Source organism: Camelina sativa, chromosome 10 (genome assembly GCF_030686135.1).
Source record: "Camelina sativa cultivar CO46 ecotype springtype chromosome 10, ASM3068613v1".
In the NCBI taxonomy this organism is placed as follows: domain Eukaryota; kingdom Viridiplantae; phylum Streptophyta; class Magnoliopsida; order Brassicales; family Brassicaceae; genus Camelina; species Camelina sativa.
In genome coordinates, this window is record NC_141889.1 from 12,469,391 (window position 1) to 12,494,783 (window position 25,393).

General features: G+C 34.6%; 4 protein-coding genes and 1 non-coding gene across 5 annotated transcripts; 2 read left to right on the forward strand and 3 right to left on the reverse strand.

The window, feature by feature from the left end:
- Positions 1–7,283: 7,283 nt before the first annotated feature.
- Positions 7,284–10,288, reverse strand: LOC104718806 (DEAD-box ATP-dependent RNA helicase 1). The gene is made up of 9 exons (XM_010436610.2): positions 10,034–10,288; positions 9,643–9,877; positions 9,277–9,531; positions 9,045–9,193; positions 8,738–8,915; positions 8,443–8,630; positions 8,148–8,352; positions 7,825–7,930; positions 7,284–7,574 (listed from the first exon to the last, which is right to left on the reverse strand). The coding sequence occupies exons 1-9, from the start codon at positions 10,159–10,161 to the stop codon at positions 7,450–7,452; spliced, it is 1,569 nt and encodes a 522-aa protein (XP_010434912.1). The 5' UTR covers positions 10,162–10,288; the 3' UTR covers positions 7,284–7,449.
- A 320-nt stretch (positions 10,289–10,608) lies between these two features.
- On the reverse strand, positions 10,609–14,851 carry LOC104718807 (uncharacterized). The gene is made up of 12 exons (XR_015568362.1): positions 14,407–14,851; positions 14,102–14,285; positions 13,946–14,014; positions 13,758–13,856; positions 13,394–13,473; positions 12,564–13,293; positions 11,755–12,392; positions 11,546–11,630; positions 11,396–11,447; positions 11,250–11,299; positions 11,107–11,154; positions 10,609–10,964 (listed from the first exon to the last, which is right to left on the reverse strand). It is a non-coding gene; the product is annotated as an uncharacterized LOC104718807 (transcript).
- A 112-nt stretch (positions 14,852–14,963) lies between these two features.
- On the forward strand, positions 14,964–16,567 carry LOC147936049 (uncharacterized). Its single transcript, XM_087468438.1, has 5 exons — positions 14,964–15,400; positions 15,513–15,619; positions 15,717–15,864; positions 15,964–16,158; positions 16,256–16,567. The coding sequence occupies exons 1-5, from the start codon at positions 15,209–15,211 to the stop codon at positions 16,502–16,504; spliced, it is 891 nt and encodes a 296-aa protein (XP_087324564.1). The 5' UTR covers positions 14,964–15,208; the 3' UTR covers positions 16,505–16,567.
- Positions 16,439–19,156, reverse strand: LOC104718808 (uncharacterized). Its single transcript, XM_087468437.1, has 4 exons — positions 17,887–19,156; positions 17,421–17,656; positions 17,043–17,252; positions 16,439–16,885 (listed from the first exon to the last, which is right to left on the reverse strand). Exons 1-4 carry the CDS (start codon positions 18,845–18,847, stop codon positions 16,751–16,753), a joined length of 1,542 nt encoding a protein of 513 aa, XP_087324563.1. The 5' UTR covers positions 18,848–19,156; the 3' UTR covers positions 16,439–16,750.
- On the forward strand, positions 19,029–22,784 carry LOC147936050 (uncharacterized). The gene has a single exon (XM_087468436.1). It carries the CDS (start codon positions 19,215–19,217, stop codon positions 22,662–22,664), a length of 3,450 nt encoding a protein of 1,149 aa, XP_087324562.1. The 5' UTR covers positions 19,029–19,214; the 3' UTR covers positions 22,665–22,784.
- Positions 22,785–25,393: the final 2,609 nt, after the last annotated feature.

Below are 25,393 nucleotides of genomic sequence, written 5' to 3' on the forward strand. Positions count from 1 at the left end.
ATAGAAATCAAAGTCCATACATCGGTTGTATTACCAAAGCGGTTGTATAAACATGGTGGTTTTAGACATATGGCTTAATTGACTAAACAATAAAATAATGCTTTCACTTCGTGAGAATAAAGTAAACCAAACCAAACCAAAGCATGATAACTAATATCTCTTCTATTCGAACTATTGGCAGCCACGTCGTCAAAGCTATATATACGTATCTCATTGATCATGTTTCTGTTGTAGATGTTAGTTTTATTTTTAAAAGTTGAAGCTAAGCTCATTTAGATTAAAAGTTGAGGCTAAACTCATTTAGGAGTAAGGCATGCTTAAGAGAACAACATATAATAACGTACGCCTTATATCCACGATAAATTCCAAAGTTTTGTTATTTACGCGAACAATCTCCGATGAGTTCATCATATAAGACATATAGCCTCTGGTATGTTAAGTATCTTTCATTTTATTCATTGCTTTTAGATGATTATATTATTATTTTTTTCTGTCTTATATGTATGTTTAATACTGTATACTTTTGTGTTTTAGACCACACAGCTAAAAAAAAACAAACTTGATGAGTAGAAGAGGAGACGCAAACAAAGATGAAGACTTGCGAGCATCACCCGTGGCAAAGTGTTAAGAGGCTGAAGACAAAGTAGAGCATCAGAGATTTGTGGCTATGACCTTAAATTTTAATCTAATAATTTTAAGTTTGTATTGATCGTCTTTGAATATTAAACGTAATTTTGTCTTTTATAGATTTACTAAGTTTGAACCCGCGGTATAACGGAGGATTATGTTTTTCTTTTTTCAAATGATAAATTCTGATTTATTACATATTTTTATAACTTCAATAATACATTTCCATTTTTAAAATTTTCTTGTTTATTAACATATTTGTAAATTGTAAATATCTTAAGTTGGTTGTTGCGTTTATAATAAAACTATCAAAGTAGCGGTGTTGCATGTCCACAATTTTAATGCGTCATGTGATGGGTCGAGAATATTTTGACTTCCTCTAATAGGGGCTTCGATCGATCCGAGAGTAGCATATATGAAACACAAAAGAGTCCCATCAATGTAAGCCACCAGATTTTTAAATACTTTTAATTTCAAAGAGAATATAATCTTTTTATATATCATTATCTTATAAATATTATAATTTTAATTTATTAAAAATCTTGAAATTACCACATATTTAATTATTCAACCCGCCCCATTATAACTCATAACTTTTTTTACGTATTTTCTCTTTTGAATTGATTTAATGTATTAATCTAGTCTTAAGTTAAAGTTTTTAAAATTGTAAAAAATGGGTGTACTGTAGAATGTACATACACGTTTTCTTTATTTTATAACGCATGAACACGTTTTTAATTTGCAGTGGATATTTTATCAAATGTATACAAACTACCGTATGGAAATACTGTATTAGTACTACAGAAAATTAAAATAAACTTATTTATTAAAACCGGTTTACGAAACCAAGCTCAATTATTTAAAAATATAATAAGAAAATTACATGTGTGTTAGTAGGATCGAAGGCCCAATATGAAGTCTCAAATACTTTTTTCACGGGTCGGATTCTTTAAAAACACGCGGATCCTCTTGTTATCGCATGTTAATTTTTAATTAAGTTTTCTAATTCAGATTTTAACCTTTTCAATTTCAATTAAACATCTCCTTTGTAAATAATTCAGTGGCAATGACTATAAATAAAACCATAATTTTGGACATTCTTAATTTTGTACTCCTCTTTTAATAGTATTAAAATGTATAGATACTATTAATTGGGGAGTACATTTAGAATTTAAAAAAAAAACAAAAAAATCAATATGCCATGTAATGCCCCCACGCCCAAGAAATAGAAGAAGAAAAAAAAGACAAATTAACGGCAAATTGGTAATCTAAATGTGTAAAAACTCGCAGATCTTACATGACCTGGGCTAAACATATTCGAATCGTGGATGAATTAAGAGAGTTTCTAAACAATGACTTCTTAGAAATCAGTAAGCAAAAATAACAATAATAATAATAACAATATATATATATATATATCAACATTTTAAGGAAATAAATACAAAGATCATTACCCGTAATCACTACCATAGCTACTATTACAGAGCATTACTAACAAATCCTATCTAACATACGAGTCAATATAAAAAACTATACATATTTAAATTCATCCTTTCCTCCTCTTGTTTGGTTCTTATCTATTCCTCCCTTTTAATTAACTCTACAACAGAGTCAAAGGATGTCTCTCGGGGAAGTAAGGTTATTGGAATTGGTTCTAGTATCTCATGGTTAGAGGCAACTAAACCAGAACCTTTCTTGTAGCCCATTTGGGACATCAACTTGGACCATATTCCTCTCGTATGATCCTCCCACCTAATTGCTTTGTTAAATAACTTTTTTTTTATTAAAGCAAAAAATATTAATTCAAACATAGAAATTAAATAAATATAATTAAAAATAAAATTAAAATATATTTTCATCTTATTAATTCAGTTCATCTCCTATTTTGAGATTGAACAATTTTCAGCCAAAAAGTGTTACTTTCCAGCTCTATGGTGGGACCCAATAAATTTGGGTTTAAAGCATATTCACCCAAAAGTGTTATTTTTCAGTTGTACGATACTTACTCCGATTTCAAATTAGTTATCTTTTAAGGTTATTTCATACAAATTCGAAAAAAATTATTTTTTTCTATTTTACCCTTCATTAGTATATTTTCTAATTATTTTAATTGGTAAAGACATTAAAATAGTTGACAAAATTGAAATATCTATAAAACATCTACACTGAAAATTCAAAACGACAACTATTATAAAACAAAATTTTCACTTTAGAAAGACAACTAAAACAAAACAAAAAAGAGTAAATTACTAGAATTGCTTTTAATCATATGTGATTAAGTATTTCACCCATTTGGCCTTGTTTTGTGTTAGTTTGCAAAAGAAAATGATTTTGTAGAATAAATCATATGTTTTTAGTCGTTTTTAATTATTTCTCAAATTAAATTTTGTTTATTAATGAGTTTTCCTAGATTTTTGTCTTGAAGAAACATCTATAGCATGAAAGAAAAAGAAGTCTAAATATAATATAAATTTGAAGTGAATTATACTACAATTCTATTGATTTATCACAACTACTAAAAAAATGAAGGAAGAAAAAAAAACATGAGCCAAATATAAGCAAAACCTAAGCAGGAGATCACCATTCTTCCTTTCTAACTGTAATGATAAGATCCAAAATTAAGCGAGAAGGAAAACAAATGTTGAGTGATATCTTAGATTATTTTGTCAACTTAAAGGTGACTTTTATACAATACTAGGTTTTGAACTCACGCAACGCGTTGATTTATTTGATATATTTTGATATATTTTGATAAAAATTGTATATGATTGATTACGATAATAAAATATTATCTCATAAAAAAATTAAAATTAGAACTAAGGAAAAAAAATTAAATTTCAAATACTCAATTTTTTAAAATATAAAAATCAGTTGTGTTATAAAATCAAATCTGATAAAAAAAATCATAAATTTAACTTGACGTCGAGGCGAGACAAATCAAACTGATGCCCTCACATATCCTAAACCATTTTCTTTGACCACGAGAAAAACGAAACAATTTTATAATCATGAATTTAACTCGTTTTCATATTTAATTGATCGCTACCACCTATGTTTTCGTATTTTTTATTCAATGTTTTCTTATTCTTCATATTCTTTCCTGTCATTTTCATTGTCAAATTTTGTATTAATTTTCATCGTAACTTTTACCGTTTGATTCTTCGTTATACTCTTTTTCTTCTTCTTCCTCGTCAACTTCTTCACATTCTTCCACTGAAAAACCTTTTTTTAGACTACCACACAACTTGTTAACCCATCAAACTCCAAGAACAAAATCATTTCTTTTCTCATAAAATTTGTGAAATTCATAATTCATGATTACAAGCATAGTCAACACATGCACCCAATTATTGACAATTTTATCCATATACTTATTTGGTTTTAGATCCACGCGTTTAGAAACTTCTCAAACCAAAATCCTTACTTGGTTTATAATATTTAAAAACATAATAAAATATACTAATAATTATTTATTTAATATGAATCATATGATATATAGAAATATGAGTACACTATAAGAACATATTAATTATAAATAAATAATATCTATTATATTATATCATCAAATAATATCAACCGTATATATTATCAAATAACTGTAACCGTATATAACAGTAACCGCTTGAACCGTAACCGTATTTAAACGTAACCGTTTAACCGTTTGTTTAACGGTTCTCGTTAAGGTTACAAAAATTTCTAACCATAACCGATTGTTAATAAACCTTAACCGTGACAACCGTAACCCTGGCCATGCCTATGTATATCTAATAAAACATGTGTGTTTATCGTCTATCTTTCTACTTTAAACCTCAAAATTTGACTCAAACATCAAATTAAGGTCTTGCGATGTCAATCCTTCTTCCTTAGACCCAAAAATAAAAAATTAATGAAAGAATATCAACTCATCTATAAAAACATACACAAAAGTATGTTATACAGCTCATAAGAAATAAAAAGCACAAATGTAGATAAATAAGATAATTTCTGTTTTGCATCAATATTTATAATATGTTAAACTTTTAAAAGGTTTCGAAATATAAAATTCGAACCTTTTAATTTTTTTTTTAATATTTGTAATATTTTAAACTTTTAAAATTTAAAACTTATAATATTTAAAAACTTTTTGAAAGTTAAGAACTTTTAAAAGTTTCAATATTTATAATATTTAAACTTGTAAATCTTTTAAATATTATAACATTTTTTTGAAACTGTTTAAAGTTTTAATTTGATCAAATAAAAAACCATATCAAACCAAATAAAACTTTAAAACTTGGACGAATGATAAATCAAGCTTTCCTGCTCATTCGTTGTTGGAAGCAAATTAATCTTATTTATACTGGTTCTGAACATTGTCTAAAAAATTTCTAGCCGATGTGGGATATTGTGCTTAGTTCTTTGATTTCCATAAATTTAAAATTTTCCTTTCTCTAAAAAATTCTGTAAATTTAAAATATGTTAATGAATGACATGTCAAATAATGATAGGTTGTTTAAAATAATTATTAATATAGAAAATTCTGGAAATTGTATAAAATGTTAATAAGTGATATGTCAAATTTCTATTGGTTGTTTAAAATCCTAGGTTTTGAACCCACGCGCAGCATGGGTATATTTGATATATTTTGATGAAAACTATATATGATTGATGATGGTAGTAAAATATTATCTTATAAAAAATTTAAATTAGTGTTAAAGAAAAAGTTAAATTTCAAATACACAATTTTTTGAAATATAAAAATCAGTTGTGTTATAAAATCAAATCTGATAAAAAAATCATGAATTTAACTCGACATCCAGGCGAGGCGAATTAAACTGATGACCTCACATATCCTAAACCATTTTTTTGACCATCAGAAAAACAAAACAATTTTATCATCATGAATTTAACTCGTTTTCATATTTAATTAATCGCTACCACCTAAGTTTTCGTGTTTTTTATTCAATGTTTTCTTATTCTTCATATTCTTTCTTGCCATTTCTATGTCAAATTTTGTGGTAATCGTCATCATTACTTTTACCGTCTGGTTCTTCGCTATACTCTTTTTCTTCTTCATCCTCGTCAACTTCTTCACTTTCTTCCACTAAAAAACCTTTTTTTGAGACTACCACACAACTTGTTAACCCATCAAACTCCAAGAAAAAATCATTTCTTTTCTCACAAAAATAAAAAATAAGATAAAAAATTAATGAAAGAATATCAACTCATCTATAAAATCATACACAACAATATGTTTTACAGCTCATAAGAATAAAAAGCACAAACGCAGATAAATAAAATAATTTCTGTTTTACATCAATATTTAGAATATTTTAAACTTTTAAGAGGTTTCGAAATATAAAATTTGAACCTTTTAAAAAGTTTCAATATTTATAATAGTTTAAACTTTTAAAATTTAAAAATTATAAGATTTGAAAACTTTTTAAAAGCTAAGAACTTTTAAAAGTTTCAATATTTATAATATTTAAACTTTTAAAAATTTTAAAAATTATAATATATTTTTTGAAACTTTTTAAAGTTTTAATTTGATCAAATAAAAAACTGGATCAAACCAAATATAAAACTTTTAAACTTAGACGCCTGATAAATCAAGCTTTCCTGCTCATTCGTGATTGGTAGCCTATTAATCTTATTTATACTGGTTCTGAATCATTGTCTAAAAAATTTCTAGCCGATGTGGGATATTGTACATAGTTCTTTTATTTCCATAAATTTAAAATTTCATTTCCTAAAAAATTCTGGAAATTTTAAAAATGTTAATGAATAACATGTCAAATCCTGATTGGTTGTTTAAAATAATTCTTAATATATAAAATTCTGAAGATTTTAAAAAATGTTAATTAGTGACATGTCTAATCACAATTGGATGTTTAAAATCCTAGGTGAACGCCTTAAGGAGCTTATAGCTCCTACTTTTTATTAGTATAGATTTAAAGATCATGCATGATATAAACAATGAGTTATTAAGTAAAACAGCAATCGATTTTCATTATTTCAATGCAGTTTTGCATGGTTTAAGATGTTACAAATTCAATTGTTCAGTTGTATGATACTTCCTCCGATTCAGATTGGTTGTCTTTTAAGGTTTTTTCATACAAATTAAGAAAATAATTAAAGTTTATATTTTACCCTTCATTAATATATTTTCTAATTTTTTTAATTGGTGAAAACATTAAAGTAGTTGACAAAATTGAAATATCTATAAATCTTCTACACTGAAAATTCAAAAAGACAACTATTATAAAAATTAAAAATCAAAATTTTCACTCTAGAACAACAATTAAAACAAAACAGAAAGAGTATATTACTAGTGAATTGCTTTTAATTATATGTGATTAAGTATTTCACTCTTTTGGCCTTGTTTTGTGTTAGTTTGCGAGATAAACTGATTTTGTAGAATATATCATATGTTTTTAGCCGTTTTTAATTATTTCTCAAATTAAATTTTGTTATTTAACGAGTTTTCTAAGATTTTTGTCGTCAAGAAAAATCTATATGACATGTATCTTGCTTTACATTCAAAGCTAATAAACTTGACTTACTCTTCCTGACCAATGGTAAAAAGTTCTTATAACGACTGTTATGTAGCTAATGGACCAGTGAGAATTTTATATACAAGTGATCATAATTTCGGTTAGCTTATTAAATAATCGGGCATCTGAGAAATAATAGTATATGAAGCACAATAAATTGAGGTTTCATTAATACAATGGATGATAGTTCGCTTATGAAAACTTAACTTTTATGCCAAGAAATATCTCAAACTAATAATAATATGACCGGATCGGACCCGATTGAGTACTGGATCCGACAGACCCAAAAGAACTATGTGTCTGATGTCGTTTTGTTGAATTTGGTTTGGGAGTTTACGATTCTTGAATTTTGCCTAAAAGCTTGTCTTCCTTTCTTGGGTGCTTCAGACTCAACCAACTCCTTGAGCTTCTCTAGAGCTGAAACGAGAAATGACTTCATCATTTGCCAAAATACAACAATTTCAATGGCCTTATATGTTTCCTAGGAAACTCTAACTCTACATCAATAATGTTAGGAAGTAATGCTCTATATCAAAATTCACATTGTCATCAGGAGGTTTAACAATTATGCCACAGTGCAAAATTCTCAATTACACATAAGTCCCTTTCTTTCATGTCTATTTGTAGAGTGTTTCCTAGAAATATGTACACAAGGCTAAGAAATTACCGGGTGTGTAAGTGGCACGAATGGAATCTAATGACGTGGGCGAGATCGGATAGATAGGACATGAATCACTCCCAACTTTCTTCAGGAGCTTTGAGAAACGCCTTACCTGAAATTTTTTAAAATTTCCAAATGAACAAGTGGAGCTAGAGTCAAGAGCTTAAGCATGGTAAAAGTAACAAAGATTCAGATAAGAGGGTTCCAAACAATTGTCCTATACAATTACCTTAAGTGATAAGTGAATGATTAAGTGAGATGAGTACAAGATACAAGATTCTGATATTGTATTTTCTTCCCCTGTTTGAGACACACAAGTTTCAGTTTACCTCATGATTACTCAGCAATGTGAAGCACCGCCCAGCCTGGCCTGCTCTAGCTGTCCGCCCAGCACGATGGATGAAGGTCTTTGCAAAAGGAGGCATATCATAGTTTATGACATTTGTTACCCCTTTAACATCCATTCCACGTGTTAGAGCATCCGACGCAACAAGAACTTGGATATCGCCTTTTCTAAAGGCTTTTAATTCTTTGCTGCAGCCAAAAATTTTCAATAAATGACCAGATTTCTTTATGTATGAGTGCCACAGGGTGCTACTAAGTGATGCAAGATTCAAATATTACCTTCGAACGGATTGGTTCAGACCACCTGAATACTCTTTTGCTTTTATTTTTGCGTCACCGAAAAAGTTGAGTAACTTGCATAGACGACGAGTAGTCTCTACGGAGGATGTAAAAATGATACACTTTTCACCTTCCCATGATTTTAGGAGAGCAACTAAATATACAGGCTTCATCCCGGTTTCACAAATCTGTTAAAAGACATGTGAAGTAACAAATTCAGGAAATAAGATCTTTGCAGATAAATGTTGCGCCAAAACATTTGAAGAAAAACAACACATTAAACACATATACATACCAGTCTAAGGCATTCCAACTTCTCGGGTAGTCTGTATCGGCTTCCACCAGTTGTCATGAATAACGGATGATGCAGGTCAAGCTGAATAAGCTTGCTTGGATCCTGCGTCAATGTAGCTGATACTACCATCTTCACCAACCTTGGATATGGTTTACCCTTGAATCCTCTTTCCACACTTCTGTGGATTTGAAGTAAGCATCACATTGGTTACTTTTAATCAGCTTTGACTACAGCCTTTAACCAGCTGAGGTTATTATGTGACTAATGTAGTATAAGAAAGGAAAATTGCTTGAGAGATGGAACTCACTGTCTACGAACAGTCTGCAGAGCACCAAAAGCGGAAGGAACAAACGCAGTAGGAAATAGGCCATCGTCAGATGCCTGAGTAAGTTGCAGAACAGTTGGTAGCCAGGATTGATAAGCCTCCCTTAGCAATCTGTCGGTTTCGTCAACAACCTGAAACAATTCGATTTATCAAACATACTGGAAACTAAGACAGAGGTGAACTAAGAAGCGAAATCTGGATTTTTTTTTCATACAAGGTAACGCAAATGCTCAAGAGTAAAGCCCTTGGTGTTGTTGATATGATCCATCAGCCTTCCTGGTGTTGCTATCAATATGTCCACAGCACTCTCAACGTTTTGGGAAAGATCGTCAGGATCAAAGCATATCCCCGCATCGAGTTTAGGTGTCTTGATGAGCTGTGAGATTTCACCGGCTATAGAAGATTGACCCACAGCTGAACCAACAGTTAATCCCACAGCTGGAGCTATAGCATCAAACACATCCTTAACCTAAACTTAGAAATGACAAAACGGAAGACTTCAGTAAACCATAGAAGTTGTTGTTGCATTTCACACACAAAAAAAAAAAAAACAAACAGAGAGCCAGAAGTGGGAACCTACCTGCAAGGCTAAATCACGAGTGGGCAAAACGACTAAAGCACGGAGGCATCTCACAGGACGAGAAGCAAGGATTTGCAAAATTGGTAAAGCATAAGAGAGAGTCTTGCCACTTCCTGTTGGAGAGTTAACACAGATGTCTCTTTCGAAACCACCTGGCCCTATTGTCTCATGCCAAACTGAAACTTGCACTGGAAAAAGTGAAGAGATACCCATCTCCTCCAATGCCTTCTTCAACCTTATCACATATTAACGATTCAACATCATCATAAGGAAAAGAGACATAGTTTCAGAAGCTTAAAAAGTCATCATACAACTAAGAAAATTTCAGCTGGAATCAAAAGCTGTAACAGAGATACTTCAATCAAAGGTTATATACATAAATCGATGTTACCTGGGATTAAGGCAAGGGAGGGTTTCGAGAGCACAGGTTTCGACATTGCTGACGTCAATCGGAGCTCTCATCCATGGAACAACAGAATCAATCTCTCTCTCCGCCGCATCCTCTTTATCTCTTCCCATACTCAGCTTAATCGTTTTCTGTGGCGATGATTTTCCGAGGACGAGAAGGAAGAAGCCGTGACGGTGGGTGGTGAGACAAAAGCTTCTCTCCGGCAACCAAAACCCTCCTTCGATTTCGATGATTATTAAAAGTAAAACCAAGGGTTTTACACATTTTACCTGTTAACCCATGAACCGATCGGTCGAACCGGAAGGTCCGGTATGTATATTTTTTAGTCAACCGGTTCATGATGTACAGTACCGCAAAAACAGGGGGTGGATTTCAACTTAAAGAAAACTAAACTATATAACCGACAAATACAAGTCCACCACACTTGACAAAGCCAAAATATACCAAACAAAAATCTCAAAAACAAGAAATACAATTTAAATCTTTAAAATTATAGAAAAGGTAGACTAGTTCATTGATTTAACTCAAACCAATAAACTATACAGAAGAAATCGATATCGTGAAAACTTTATATTTCCCTTTAACAAATTCTGACTCATTTATACAAACATACCCACAGTCTAAGGAGGTAGAATATACTGTGTAGTATTTATTAAGAGGGTTACCGAATGTGGACTTTCTCTCGAGTTTTTAGTTTTTTACATACAATTGTCGAGTTTAAAGAGACCTTATAACTCTAAACGAGCTGAACCACGGCAGCGACTCTCAGAGCACCGTTCTGGAGAAGTTCAGAGAGCTCATCGAAGAGCAGTGCGGTACGCCAACCCCACCCTTTGGGAGCTTTAGGCAGAAGAGTTCCTCTCTGTTTAAAGCTCCCAAACAACATCACTTCTCTTTTTGACGGGCATATCAGCTACAAGAACATTTTAAAATAATATTAGCTTATTATGACTAAGATGCATCAAAACAAGACCAAAGATTTTTTCATTCCGCTAAGACAATGGAATCGTACATGAATATCAACAAGAACTTGAGCATATATATTTGTAAGATACCTGGTAACGTGCAGTCACTTTGTCACGAGGATCTATGTAAACATGAACCTGAAACGAGGTAGAAGAGATTGTTATTTCACGAGAAATGACAGCTGAAGTAGCTTTTATAGCTCTATTACAACAATGTACCGTAGAAAACTAACCTTCCTTACTGAATCCAGTATCTCTGCTTTGCGACGGTGAAGAAACAATCCTGTAGAAATTCATTATCAAGTTATGTATTATGACACACCAAACTAACTAATGTGAGGAAAACATGTGATCTTTTCATTGTGTTGACTCGTGTTACCAATAGTTCGACGTCCTTGAGGGTCTTCATCATTGAACGCCTGAATGCTAATCTGGATATGGTATCAAAACGCAACCCAAATTTCATAGTTAGAAACGCCAGACCAGCTTCAATAGAAAGTTTGATGATCAAGTTGTGAGTTTGTGATACCTTCCACAGAGAACCAGCATAGAAGAATTCCGGAGAATGCTCAACATGACCATTAGCGAGTCTATGGACATCTTCAAATTCAACCCTGCAGACAATGAAAATATGCATATGAGAGGAATCATTTACCAAACAGGACAAAGTAAGGAGTCACAGCAAATTTGATTAAATCAAGAGAGTTAGTTACAAGTAAACAAAACTGGAAACATTACCCAAAACGAAAAGGAGGAAAGTGACACAAAGGTGTCCTTCTATCAAGTGATATGGTACAACTTGCGTTCTCCCACTCAGTCCCTACTGAAGGTTCCTTTGGTTCTGACATTCCAACAGTACTTCCACTGCCACACCCTCCCTCCGTTTGACCACCACGATGATTATTACCAATACCGCTTGTCCCTTGGCTCAGCCCAACAAGAGCTGTCAAACCATCTTTAGAAATTTCCCCACTCTGATCAATCCTACCTTCAGAACCATCACTAGCAATAGGTTGCTGACCATTTCTGCTAATGGGGACACGAGAATACACAAAAGGTGTAGGAGGCCATGCAGGTGGTGGCACAAATGTAGCTTCGCAGCCAATGCCTGCAAGTCCATCGATGTGTTGTCCTCTGACACTGATCCTGACAGGCTTGAAGATACCTATTCCTTCGCCTTGAGAAGATTCCGTCACATACACGTTTTCCATGTCTCCCATCATATTGTTCTGCACATTGTCTTGGCAAAAATAATTGTTAAAGGCTGCACCATGTGAAACCCCAAATCCCTGTTTACACGCGCATGCAACACTGATAAGGCAACACCTTTTGCATGTGTTGGCAGCAACTTCCTGCACCCTTTGACTGAGAAGCATCTGGATAGTAGTCAAACATAAAAACATTAATGCATTTATGTACGCAAACATTTACAACCAGAGTAGAGTTGCTACTATTAAGACAAATGTATCAATGCTAAGCGGATCAACCACCCCTAAATTTCTAAGACTGGCTGAGTGAGAAAGGAAGCAAGTTTAAGGACAACGAACCTGCAACCAGAGGCCATCATTCACGGCTTTACAAGGGAAACCCAGCTCTTCAAGTTCTTTTCTTGCGTTCAGTAGTATTTCAAAAGACATATTGCAATACAAAAGCGAACCACCTTCAAAAGTGTTAACAAAGGCACCGTATTCTTCCTCAGTAAATCCACATTTTCCTTTAACAGAACCTGTACCTTGCCTAGTCCCCACAACCCGTCCACCCCATGTTAGAGCAGAAACACCACAGTTTCCCCAGTCATTGACCACAAAACCATCAGAAGAAGAACCTAAAGTAGGAGAATTTCTAGAGTCTGCTCCTGATAACCAACTATCATTACCCAAATGGTATGCTTCTTCAGAAGGTCCTTCAATTGCCACCCCACTGCCTTCTGTCTTATCAACAACACTGGTGCTAGTACGACCAAAGCTTGTTTGTGAGCTAGCAGATTGCTGAAAGACGAGGTTTGAACCAGAAACACCTCTTTGGAAATCAACAACACCTTCTGCGACTGGAACAATTACGTCATCACTAGCATCTCTTAGACCGTCTTCTATATCTAAATGACCAATCTTACTTTCCAAACTCCCGAAGGAGAAATCATCCATCAATTTTTTCCCCTTCGATATAGCAGAATCAATAGGGAAGCTTGTCCCTCTCTCAAATCTGGAATCTTGATTGGAATGTTCTGTGTTGGAAAGAGCACCATTTGCAATGAAGGCATACAGTGCCAGTTCAAACCTTTTTGACATGGAAAGAAACACGGTTTAAGGAGCTTAATAAATGTAACATACAGTATAAACTATAAACTGTAATCCAATTATTCTATGCAATTCTGTACCGTTTTTCTTCACTAGGGACCCATAATTCATCAGATGTCAGCAATGCGCATAGAGTCTGTGCAGAGATTTTTGGCAGCATCTGACAATAAAATGCGACTAAATAATTAGCAAGAAAGAAAAACTAGAAGTAGTTCTAAGTGAACTAAGAACTAGGAGATGCTTTCTAGATAGAATGACATCAAGGATAGAAGAAGGTGAAGCCAGATACATCATTTCAATAGTTAGGAGTTAGGACAAACAATTTAGCAACCAGATGAGTAGACCAAGATATTTTTGCTTCTGACGGATACCCAAAAAGAAACAAGACAATCACTAACGACACAAAAATCATAAAGTCAGTCTAAAGCATAGACATAAAATTACCTCTCTCAGTTCCACAGCACCACTTTGACAGAGATAACCCCAGCAAGCGTTCCTTACACGTTCTCCATGTATGCCATAGTCTTGGCTCTCAGCAAACACCTGAGTCACAAGTGGAAGAAGCTCTGTGTACTCAAGAATCACGTAGAACACGGAGGCTGAAAAATACACATGACTGAGATTTCTCAAACCTGATATGCCAGGAAGTTTGAAGTCCTCAGCTCAGAAATAATAAAATCAGTGCATATTGCACACAAATCCTGAATGACAAAAACCTCTAGGTTTTTAGATAAACTGATCCAAAAGAACCTAGTCATATTGAAGTAAGTCATAAGTATTAAGAATACCTGGAGATCAAGAAAAGAAGCTGCAGCTAAAACGCGAAAGGCGTTATCATCATCAAGCTTAGGATGATACCCATATAGATAAGCCAAAGCAACAGAAATTGCATCTCCATTAACATTTTTATCATCCACAAGTAAGTTTACAACCGGAGAGCTTGCTTCTTTCCATGGACCTTGGAGCATAGTCCTTAAATCACAAAAATTGCATACATTTCTAATCAAAACCTGAATATCAAAAACAAAACCTATCCCCACATAACACCGGCCGCTGAACAATTTTTTGATAACTAAACAATGGAATCATATACCTGAAGTAAGAGCTGCGAGATAGAATAAGCCGATGGAGATGGTAGCTGGATCCCATAGCTTTTACAATAACATCGGAAAACGCACCGGAGCCGAAACCTTCAGATTGAATATGATCGCATAAGGAAGTAAGATTACAATCGAGAGAACGAAGCTCCGATGTAGTCTGATCACTTTCAGAAAGAACCGGTGGCGAAGGTTGAGGAGACGGTGGTGGTGGAACCGTCATCCTCATATGATGATGATGATGCGACACCGACGTTCTAGAGTTTCGATAGTCTTGGTCCATAAAAAACAACGATGTCGAATTCTCAAATTAATTGTTGTTCTAGGGATTCAATTTCAATTGAGGAGGAAAGCCATTGAAGACGGAGAAAGAAGCTCTCTCTCTCTCTCTCTACCTTGGACTTCAACAGTCGCACACACCAAACTCGCGTGTTAAGTGATAACCTAAAACGCAGTCGTTTTGTAGACTTTAAGAGAAATTACTAAATTGGAAAATACCAGTTACGATAACCGAATCTAATTTAACTAAACCGAACCGATGCTTATGACCGTTAGAGCCAAAAACATTCCCAACGGCTAACTTTATCTTAAGCTTTTTTTCTTCCTTTTGAATTTTCGAATAGAAAATGCGAAAAAGGGAACAAAAATTTCGTCTTTATAATTAACTAAACCCTACCTTCCATTGATTGATTTATCCCACAGAACAATTTTCAAAACTCAAAGGCTTTGAATGGTTGCTCCATACACTCCATACTAAGAATCTCTCTCTGTCTCTTTGAATTCTCAAAACTTTCATCAATGGCGTTAAGGAACATTGAAAACGCTCTTCCGATCTCACAGGAACGACCTAAGAAGCAGGCTAAACTCTCAAAGCAACCAGAGATTGCTCTGAAAGATGAAAACAACCCAGTCGCTGTGCCTGAATCGACTGTTGAATACGTTGCTTCAGAGAATCTCAAACCAATTCAAGATCCTGAATCCTCTGTCAAGGTAAAAGATTCTCCTCTGATTTCTACAACTACTGTGGATTGAGTGATTTGCTTGGACGATGATCATAGTTTCAATCTATTTTTCTTGGTTTTTTTTTGTTAATATATTGAAGAGGTTAGTAGAAGAATTAGCATCAAAGGATTGGATTAAAGTATGCGAGTCATTGAACAACACAAGGAAATTTGCAATTCATCACTCTTCTCTGTTGCTACCAATACTGTGAGTTTCTTTAATTTATTCTATTTTACCAGAGCCTGAAGCGCTTATAGAGTCTGGTGATGATTTTGTTTTTCTTTTGGTCAATTTGAATGTGTAGGGAAAAGCTTATTGTTGTGATGGTGAAGGCAATGAAGAACCCTAGAAGTGCTTTGTGCAAGACTTCGATTATGACTTGTTCTGATATCTTCATTGCTTATGGAGAAAAGTTGCTCCAAGGACCTCATTTGAAATCAATGGACGATCTGGTAAAATTTTGATTTCTTGTCTCATATTTTAGCTTTTTGATTGGTATGGATTGTTAATTTAACATTTTGGTATCTTGATGGTGAAATATAAAAAAACAGCTGTTGCAGTTGCTGATGAAAGCTTCACAAGACAAGAAGTTTGTATGTGAAGAAGCAGACAAAGCGCTGAACACAATGGTTAACTCTGTGGCTCGTTTGCCTCTTTTGCGTAAGCTCCAGACTTATGTCCGTCACAGTAACCCTCGTGTCAGGGCCAAAGCTGCTGTGTCTACTTCCAACTGCGTTTCTAAAATGGTATTTTTACATTTCTTTTAAATGTTCAGAGATAAAAAGGTATCTATATTCTTGTATTGTGATTGATTTTTTTCTCTGTATGTTTGTTATCTATCAGGAGCTAAGTGAAATGGAAGAATTTGGGATGGTTGTGGTTGCGCAAATGGCTGCGGATTTGTTGAGTGACAAGTTACCAGAGGCAAGGGAAGCCGCGAGGGGTATGGTGAACTCGGTTTTCCAGAAATTTACATGGGTTGCAGAAGAAGGCGAAGAAGGAAACAAACAAGAAGCTTGGCAGAAGTTTTGTGAAAAGAATGTAACAGGGCTCAATGCACAAGCCATGATCAAGATTGTCTCATCTCAATAAATGTTGTTGTTCTCTCTGATTCATGTAAAATACGTTTTTACATGATATAACACTCTTTCTATATCTCCTACCCCTATTGGATCTGTCCTCTAAATTCCAATGTTAAAGCCATCGTACACCGAAGGCTCATTAAGCTTCATGAAAAATTGTTGTTGTGTCCCCGTTGTTCTTACTGCCTCTGGCATCCACATCGATCATATCTGGGGTGTCTATTTTTTCCATTCCGAAGTAAATCTTGTTGCTTTTTCATCTTTGTTCTTGAATCAGAGTTCGCAAAGCTCTCTCCACGTCTTCGAATGGTTGCCCAGCATACAATGTAAGCTGCCTCTTCCTCACAACTATCACATTCTTACCACCAGAACTCACTTCGTCAAAAAGATCCTACAGTGAAGTAAAAAAATACAATCTCAATGCTCTTAGAATCTAGTATACTTTATATTCTTTGATCATGAAAAGAAATTCAGGGTTCTGAGGAACACAACGCTACTAAGTAAATTTCACAGATAAAGACATTAGAAAAGGAGAATGAGCTATCTACCTTGGTTGATACAGGCGCTATATCGGCAATGAACTCATCCAAGTCTTCAAAAACTGATTCAAGCAGATAAGAGAAGTTTCTAGCATCACTTTGATCCTCAAATGCAATCATGTGTGAAATCTGGCCCTCATTCTGTTCCATAGATTCGGTCCTCAAAGTAAAATATCCCTCGGATATGTCTTGATCTATTCTACTCCGCATGAGAATTCTCTGAAATAAAGAGAAACAGTAAGTGCTGGCTCATAATATGTTGTGATAGTTTTTTATTGGTTGTGAATTAGTTTATTGGATCTAGCAACCAGAGCTTTTAAACCAAAAATCCAATATTATTCATAAAACCGGCAAGAACATACTCTCATAACCTAATATATCACCTACCAGCACATAGGGAAGCTTCAGCCACCACATATTATTATCTTTCTCAGATTGTTTCTCCTCCCTTGCTCTTCTCAGCGCTTTTCCTTTCCTGACGTCTCCATGTTTTCCTGACAACGAAGTGCTACCAAATCCAGAACCCGCTTCCATATTCGGTGTTCCGCCCACTCGGTTTCCAGATTTCTTGGACTTCTTAGTTTCGTTTGATAGTCGTCTTTGCTCAGATTCCTGAGCAGCACCTAAATTTTAAAGATCAGTAGAGGACTGACTTAGCATATTCCATATGTGTTGCAACGATTATGTCAGAACACCTAGTTCAAGTCAAAAATCAACAACTACCTGTTTGTTCCAATAACTATTCAGTACATCCCTAACAGCACCATTTGTTAATTACAAATTAACACAACTCATCAATGCACTACTTAACAAGATGTTGTTGCGGCATTAAGCACTTTATTCTAAAACATACCAGAAACCATCTTGGAATCTGAATCCCCTGCCTTTTTTTGTTGTTCTTCAGGATTCTTCTCACCGTCTCGTGACTCACTAACACTCCCATTTTGCCCTGCCTTCTCAGTCTCAGACATTAGCTCATTGTTTCCCTTACTTCCACCAAATCCTTTCACATTACCCGTTGGTGGCTTCTCAGCCTTAAACTTATACTTCTTCTCAAACATCAAACTTCTATCATCCTTCAAATCATCATTTCTAGATTCATCCAACGGTTCTACACGCAATCCCGCCAAACCTTTTCTCTGAGAATTCAACCGTTTCTCCATGTTAGACAATCTTGCTCCTATCTCTTTCTCAATGTCAACCCCAGTTTCATCCTCCTCTTCTTGTTTACCCTCACTTTTACGTGCTTCACGTGCCATCATCCTGATCTCTGCAATCTTCACATTCATCTCAAGATCCTCTAGCAAAAGCACACTGCTCTCTCTTTCCCCGTTTTGACCACCACCACTACCACTTGAAGTTTCCGGCGTGTTATCGGATTTTGTTGAGCCTCCAAGAAACAAAACAGCACAAACAGTTTGAAATGCGAAGATTCCGATCAACCACCATCCATACTTAGCTACTAACTTCGGAGAGAGCTTACTCAATTCGCCATTCACCTCTTTTGGCACAACAGAGCTACTTAAGACCTGAAGCTCCTCCTCCTCTACATCACCACTCTCGTTAGACACCACATCGCTCGGAGGAACATTTTCCGGCGTTTTGATTCCGATTACGACGGTTTCTTGAGGCTTCGGATTTAGGGTTCTGAGAATTTTGGGTCGGAGGTAATTTTTCCTTCTTGATGACTTCGACGAGAACGGAACCGAAAACGAGGAACACCGTGTAACTTTTAAAGAAACTCTCCTTCCGGTGGAGTACGACGGAAGCAAAGGGGAAGGAGATGAGAAGACGGTGTATCGGAGAACCGCCATGGCTACGGCGGAAATGGTTTTAGCCAGAGAGAGTTTCTTTTTACATTTGATATTAAAAAAATATAATAACAAATAAACCCCACAACTTTTGAAATATTCCGTATATTCCTTTTTAAAATTTTAAATTTTCAAAATTGACCCCAAAAGTGGATAATTAGGCAAAATCATTAATTTTGTCTTCAGCCGCCTGTTTCGTTTTGCATCGCTCTCACTCTCTGTGTGGCTCTTTCGTCTTCCACACTATCACTTCCATATCCACAAAAAAAGCTTCACATAAATCTTAAATTTAAACCCTAACAAACTCGTCACAGACAAACACAAAACTACAAAATACACCTTTTGTATTATTTGGATGTTTTGAGTAAAAATGGAATCCGAGAAGCCTGGAATTGTTTCAATTCTCGCGGCAGCAACGGTCGATTCGGAGAAGCCTCGCGTTTCGATTTCCGCGGTGAGAGCGGTTGCGGCGGCAAGAGCTGAATCGTTTCTTCTCACCCGTACTCTCTCTGGCTCGTTTTCATCTGCTGGTTCTGTTCCAATTCGTGCACCTCTTACAGTTGATGAGGATGATGATGATGGTTCTGTAATCGAGGAACATAGCTTAGCGAGTAGTGAAGCTAGTAGGGGAATCGATTCTGGGACAGATGATGGTTTTGAGTCTGTTTCGGGGGACGCAGACGATGAGAATGAGTTAGAGGATGTGATTACAGGTGGGGTTAGGGTTCATAGGCTACTAGGGGAAGAGCTAGGTGGAGATGTTGGAGATGGAAGTGATGATTTTTCAGGTGGGAGTGTGATTTATAGACCATTTGCTGGTGATGTTGATGAGGAAGCGTCCGTGAATTACTCTTCTTTTGAGGAAGGGAGTGAGATTAGTGATGAGGTTGAGGGAGTTAGTGAGAGTGATGATAGTGAAGCTGATAGAGTTAGCATGAAAGCAAAAGTAGTCATTCCCAGGGCTATTTTGTCTTTGGATGATGAGGAATTTGACGAAATTTTGGGTAGTGGTGATGAAGAGGCTGTGGTGTTGCGTGTTACAAAGGCTCCTAGTGATGAAGAATCCGAAATTGGAGATAGGGTATTGCAATTTGGAGATAATGGAGTGGTTGATGAGCCAGAGAGTTCGTATGTTGTCTCTACAGAGGAAGAAGTGGTGAGAATGAAGTATTCAGAAGAGTTAGATGATGATTTGATGTCCTTTGGGAATATTGAGGAATCAAGTCTCGGTGTTCTACCAGGAGGTTCTAATGATTTTATGGCAGAGAATGAAGGGAACTATACTGAGGCGAGTATGGTATTGGGTCAAAGTTTTAAGCAATTCATCGAGAAAGGTGATGTTCAAAGTGCCATCAACAAGGACAATGGTGGTGGTAACATTCATGAATTTGATGCATTGATGAAGGAAAGTGATGCAGAAAGAGTAGAAGATAATGCAGTTGAATTAGCAAAAATGGGAATGAATGATAAACCAGAATACTCAGGCTCTAATGTAGGTGAACTTGTTTCCACAGAGGAAGATATGGTGCAAGAGAAATCTTCTGACGATGGGTTGGTGTCATCTGAGAGTACTTTTGGTGTTGTGCCACGTGATTGCAATGAGTTTCTACTGGAAAGTGAAGGAAACGCTGTTCATGAGGATATAGGATCAGATGAAACTATCAGCAGCCTTGTCGAACAAGGGGTGGGTCAAGGAAGTATCAGCAATAGCAGAACTTATGTTGGTAGTGCCTGTGAAGCAGATGTATTGATTATTCCAGGTGAGGGATCTATTGGATCAGAAAGCAGAGACTCAGGGGATGAAGCCGCTGTAAATATGATGGGCGAGGCAAAAGAACACTTGGAAAATGAGTCTGGTGCTGTTAGTGAATTAGACAAACCTGAAATTGATCTGAGTTCTGAAAGTTTTCAGGTAACTCCAACTCTGGATTCTGTAACGACGAGAAACCTTGAGGTTGCTGGAGGAATAGATGTCGTTGTAAGTGGGTGTGGTTCTTCCGATCAAAAAGCTGAACACGAGTCTGAAAATGAAGAAAATCAAGAATCAGATGATAATGATAGGAAGTTATCACTTCCTGGTGAAGATAGCGCATCAAATTTAAGAAGTTTCTGTGAGACAGCCAATGAGACTGTGGAAAGGGGGGAGCAGATTTCGGAGCACATTAATAAGCTGGTCAGTTTTCAGTCTGATAACGAACCAAATCAAATCTCAGTGGGCGTTGAAGAATCCATTTTGCCTACGGTTAAAGATGTTGAGAGAACGATGCCTGAATTTTCTTCTGTAGTTGCTTATGATATGATGGAAAATGAGACGAAGATGGCACAGTTGATTCACAATCAAACTTTTATGGAGCTTGAAAATTACGAAGGAACAGGTGATACAAGGGAGAAGCTCTCTGAGTCTGAGTCCACTTTCGAGAATTATTCAGAAGTATTACCCTCTGATCATTCTTTGCAGCTGATAAGTGAGAAAGTCAAGGAAAGAGTTGAGAAGACCAAGCTCTTGAAAGAGAAGCTCCAGAGGATTATAAGAAGCACAGGTCATTGCAGTGAAAATTCAGCTATTACTGAAGCTGCGTCGAAGCTGAACCTAGCTGGTGGAGAACATCAAACATTCTTCGGGACTGATTACGTGTCTGACAGAACAAAGATAATGCTGCCTGAACAAGAGGTCCGAGATGATCTAAACTTCTCCATTAACGTCCTTGTTGTTGGAAAAACCGGGGTGGGAAAAAGTGCAACGGTTAATTCAATATTTGGGGAGAGTAAGTCTCCTGTTGTTGCATTTGGAGTTACCACAAAGTCTGCAAATTACATAGTTGGGAATGTAGGAGGAATCCTGATAAGAATACTTGATACTCCAGGTCTCATGTCTTCTGCAACTGAGGAACAGTTTAATCAGGAAGTCCTTATGTCGATAAAGAAGAGCATGAGAAAGTTCCCAATTGATGTCTTCCTTTATATTGACCGTCTAGATGACACTCCAGACATCCGTTTACTTAGAATCATCACTAGTTCTCTAGGCTCATCAATTTGGCAAAATGCTATCGTGGTTCTAACTCATGCAGCTTCCGATGTGCCAGATACTATAAGCTACAAAGACTTTATTACACAGAGATCTTCTCTTATGCACCACTCAATCAGACAAGCAGTACCTAAGTTAAGCTGTGTAGGCCAGAGCAAGATGCCTAGAATTGTTCTGGCAGAGAACAACATGAGCTCTTTCTCGACAAACAAAAGCAGTGAATCTACTTGTCCAGACTGGAGATTGAACCTATTGATCTTATGTTGCTCGGTGAAGATAAAGTCTAAAGCCGGTTCTTTGCAAAAGCAGAATCACAGCGATGTGGAAAAGGCTGGTGTCGTTGGCTCCCAGCCTAGCTCTTTCACTCTTTTTTGTTCATTGTGGAATGTTTTGCTTAACTCAGGGCATACTTCTTATTCACATGATGATTTGGAGGAGAAGAAAAGGAAATTACTGGATTCTTACCCTAAAATTATCTGGGACGAACAGAGTCAAGAATGTCTGGAGCAAGAAACACTTCTCATTGAGAATCAAGAACCAGAAGACGAGAAGACTTGGGTTCCTGGTCGTGTGAGAACCAGAAGAGGAAGACTTGGGTTCCAAGCAACAAAAAGGTTGGGTATCTATCTCGATACATCCGATTTGCACACCGGGTTTTCCATTGGAAGCCGTGGCTGTAGAAACAACGACGAACAGGACTTGGTGAGGATGAGAGGGTCAATGTCTGTTATAGGTTTGGTTCCTATGCTGATGTCCGTATTCACTTCGGTCTATGGTGGAAAAGAAGATATTTAAAATTGCTCTTGTTGTAGAATTTGTTACATATCACATGTTTTCGTCATCACTTTTGGATTCTGTGTTTAGGCCATTAACAATACACGAAACTAAATATATTAAATACAAATGTTGTGAGGATAAGGACTCTTCAGTTTTGTTACTTCTTCTCCTATTTGGTCGTTTTAATATATTAAATACAAATGTTGTGAGGATAACGACCCTTCAGTTTTGTTACTTCTTCTCCTATTTGGTCGTTTTGGTTTGTGGGGTTAGAAACAATCTAACCAAATGGTGTGGACTTGTGATCTAGTAATTCATGCTATAATGTTCAAGAACCTCCTTAATTTGTCTACAAACTTCAGTCATCAATGTGTATTAATCGGATTGTAGGATTGACCCATCAATGGATTCAGGGTTTATGCCACATTGGTCTTATACAAGTCAAATTGGTCTGCCTTTAATCATCAAGAGAAACAAAAATAAGCCAATTTTTAAATTGAGATAATTACAAATTAAGATACTTTAAAATTGTATTATAAATTATTTTCATTGTGTGAACTTAAAAAAATACTCTTAGGTTGTATGCTAACTTAATTTGATGTGTAACAAAACAATGTTTATGATTTTGTAAACAACTAGGATTTACTCCGTAGTACACTACGGGACAATTTTTACGTTTTTTATTTGATTATTATATCTAATTTTTATAAATTTGTAAATATAAGTAGATGGAGTTTTTTTTTAGTTTTAATATAAATATTACAGTTTTATTATATATATACTAGGATCAAACTTGCTCTACAACGCAGAGGAATATTTACAAAGATATATATGATCGTAACATAATGAAATCATATTATGTAATAAGTTTAGATAAAATAGTATATTAAAAAATGAGTATATATTCATTAAAAAAACCTTTTTTAATGTTGTAAAGATTGCATTCGTAAAAATTACACACTCACAATGTATGTTACGGACTAACCTAAAATAACCCAGAGTAAGTAGATTATATTAAAAGTCTATTCTTAAATAAGTAATATTACAAAGTATGATACTGTTGAGCTAATTTTTTTTTACATGTTTTGTCCCGTCGAAAATTACATATAAACCTTCAAAAATGAATTTAAATTAATTACTCCAATGATTTTAAGATGTTGTGACACATTGAAAAACTACATATATATCTATAAAATGAATTTTATTAACCACTCCAACAATATATCAATGATGGAGAAATCGAACTATGATTTTCATAAAATAATAGACTTAAAAAATACTCTATCTCAGAAGAATTAATGTAAATATATTCATAAAAAAGTTATTTGTGAACAAAAATATAATTATCGCTGACTATGTGACGGCTAGTTTGAATACAATTTTTTTTGAATAAATTACTCTACAATTAGAAATAGGATTTATATATTCAATTAAATATTATGAACATTCCAAATTGAGTTTAATATACTTTGATAACTAGGGAAATGATGATGGTTTTATTTGGTGTTTTTGTAATAATTAACAGTATATTTTATTAAATGTATGTGAGTCTTACTTATAAAAAGAGTAATATATCACCAGACGAAATTATTTACATGTGTTGTAGTACCAAATTAAACTATTTAAAATTATATGAGTGTTGATCCAAATCTGTCTCATCATATAACCTTGTCCGATAATATTTTACATTTTTTATAAGTTTGAATGTTTATAATATTTTAAGTTTTCTAAAATTATAAAAATTATTATATCCAGTATAAAAAGAGATAACAGTATTTTAATGAATTATTAATTATATATTTTTAGTTGTAGTATATAATTTTGTTTGTGTTTGGCAGATAAATATGAATTTTTCATAATTATGAAGTAATTGTAGTAATTTGAAAACTAATAGTATGTGAAAGACTATATTTTAATGTTATATAGTGTTTTAATTTGAAGAGATTGTTTTATAACACGTTTAATAAAATTAAGATAAATATATAGAAGCTGAAACTTGAAGAGTAATTTTATAACATAAAGTAAATCATGTTATTAGTTTTTGGGTTAGTTTTTGTAAAATGTTCAATAATCAAACTTTATTTTTAACATAAAATAGATGAAAGAGATAAATAAGAAGAAGTTTGGTTGACAAAGACAAAGTTAAATCTTACATTCTCTTACTTATATTTTCTGTACAAACTCAACCTACAAAGAGAAAAATAAGTTTGAAGTAGAAAATTGTATACGATCTGGATAATAGATAAATAGAAATATTTTATTCAACATCTTTGTTCTCCAAATTCTGAAAGACATGTTTAAACACCACATTAGTTTTTGGTGTTTCAATCTTGCCTCTTTGTTGAGAATAAATAATTATAAAAACCCTAAGTTGTAAAGAAAGCAAGAAGTGCTATTAGAAGTTAATAAATACATAACAGATAATGATATATGTATACATGAGAAAACATAATAAAGTGTTGATTAAGACCTGTTTTTCATCAGCTAACACCAATCACTTGCGCTAACACCAATCTCTTAGGTAAGCAAATGAGGCGGCCATTGAAATCATAAAGTTTATTATGGATTACTATAAGTAAATTGTGTATGTTGAGATGATTTTTCTACCTTCTATTGACAAGTTTTTATAGAGATCTTTGATGAAGCCAAGGTTAGGTATGATTGCGATGCGAGAGCAAATTGGTGAGCAAACATAACATATTTAAATAAAGAATGTTAGTGTAGCAAATTTTATGTTTCATATATTT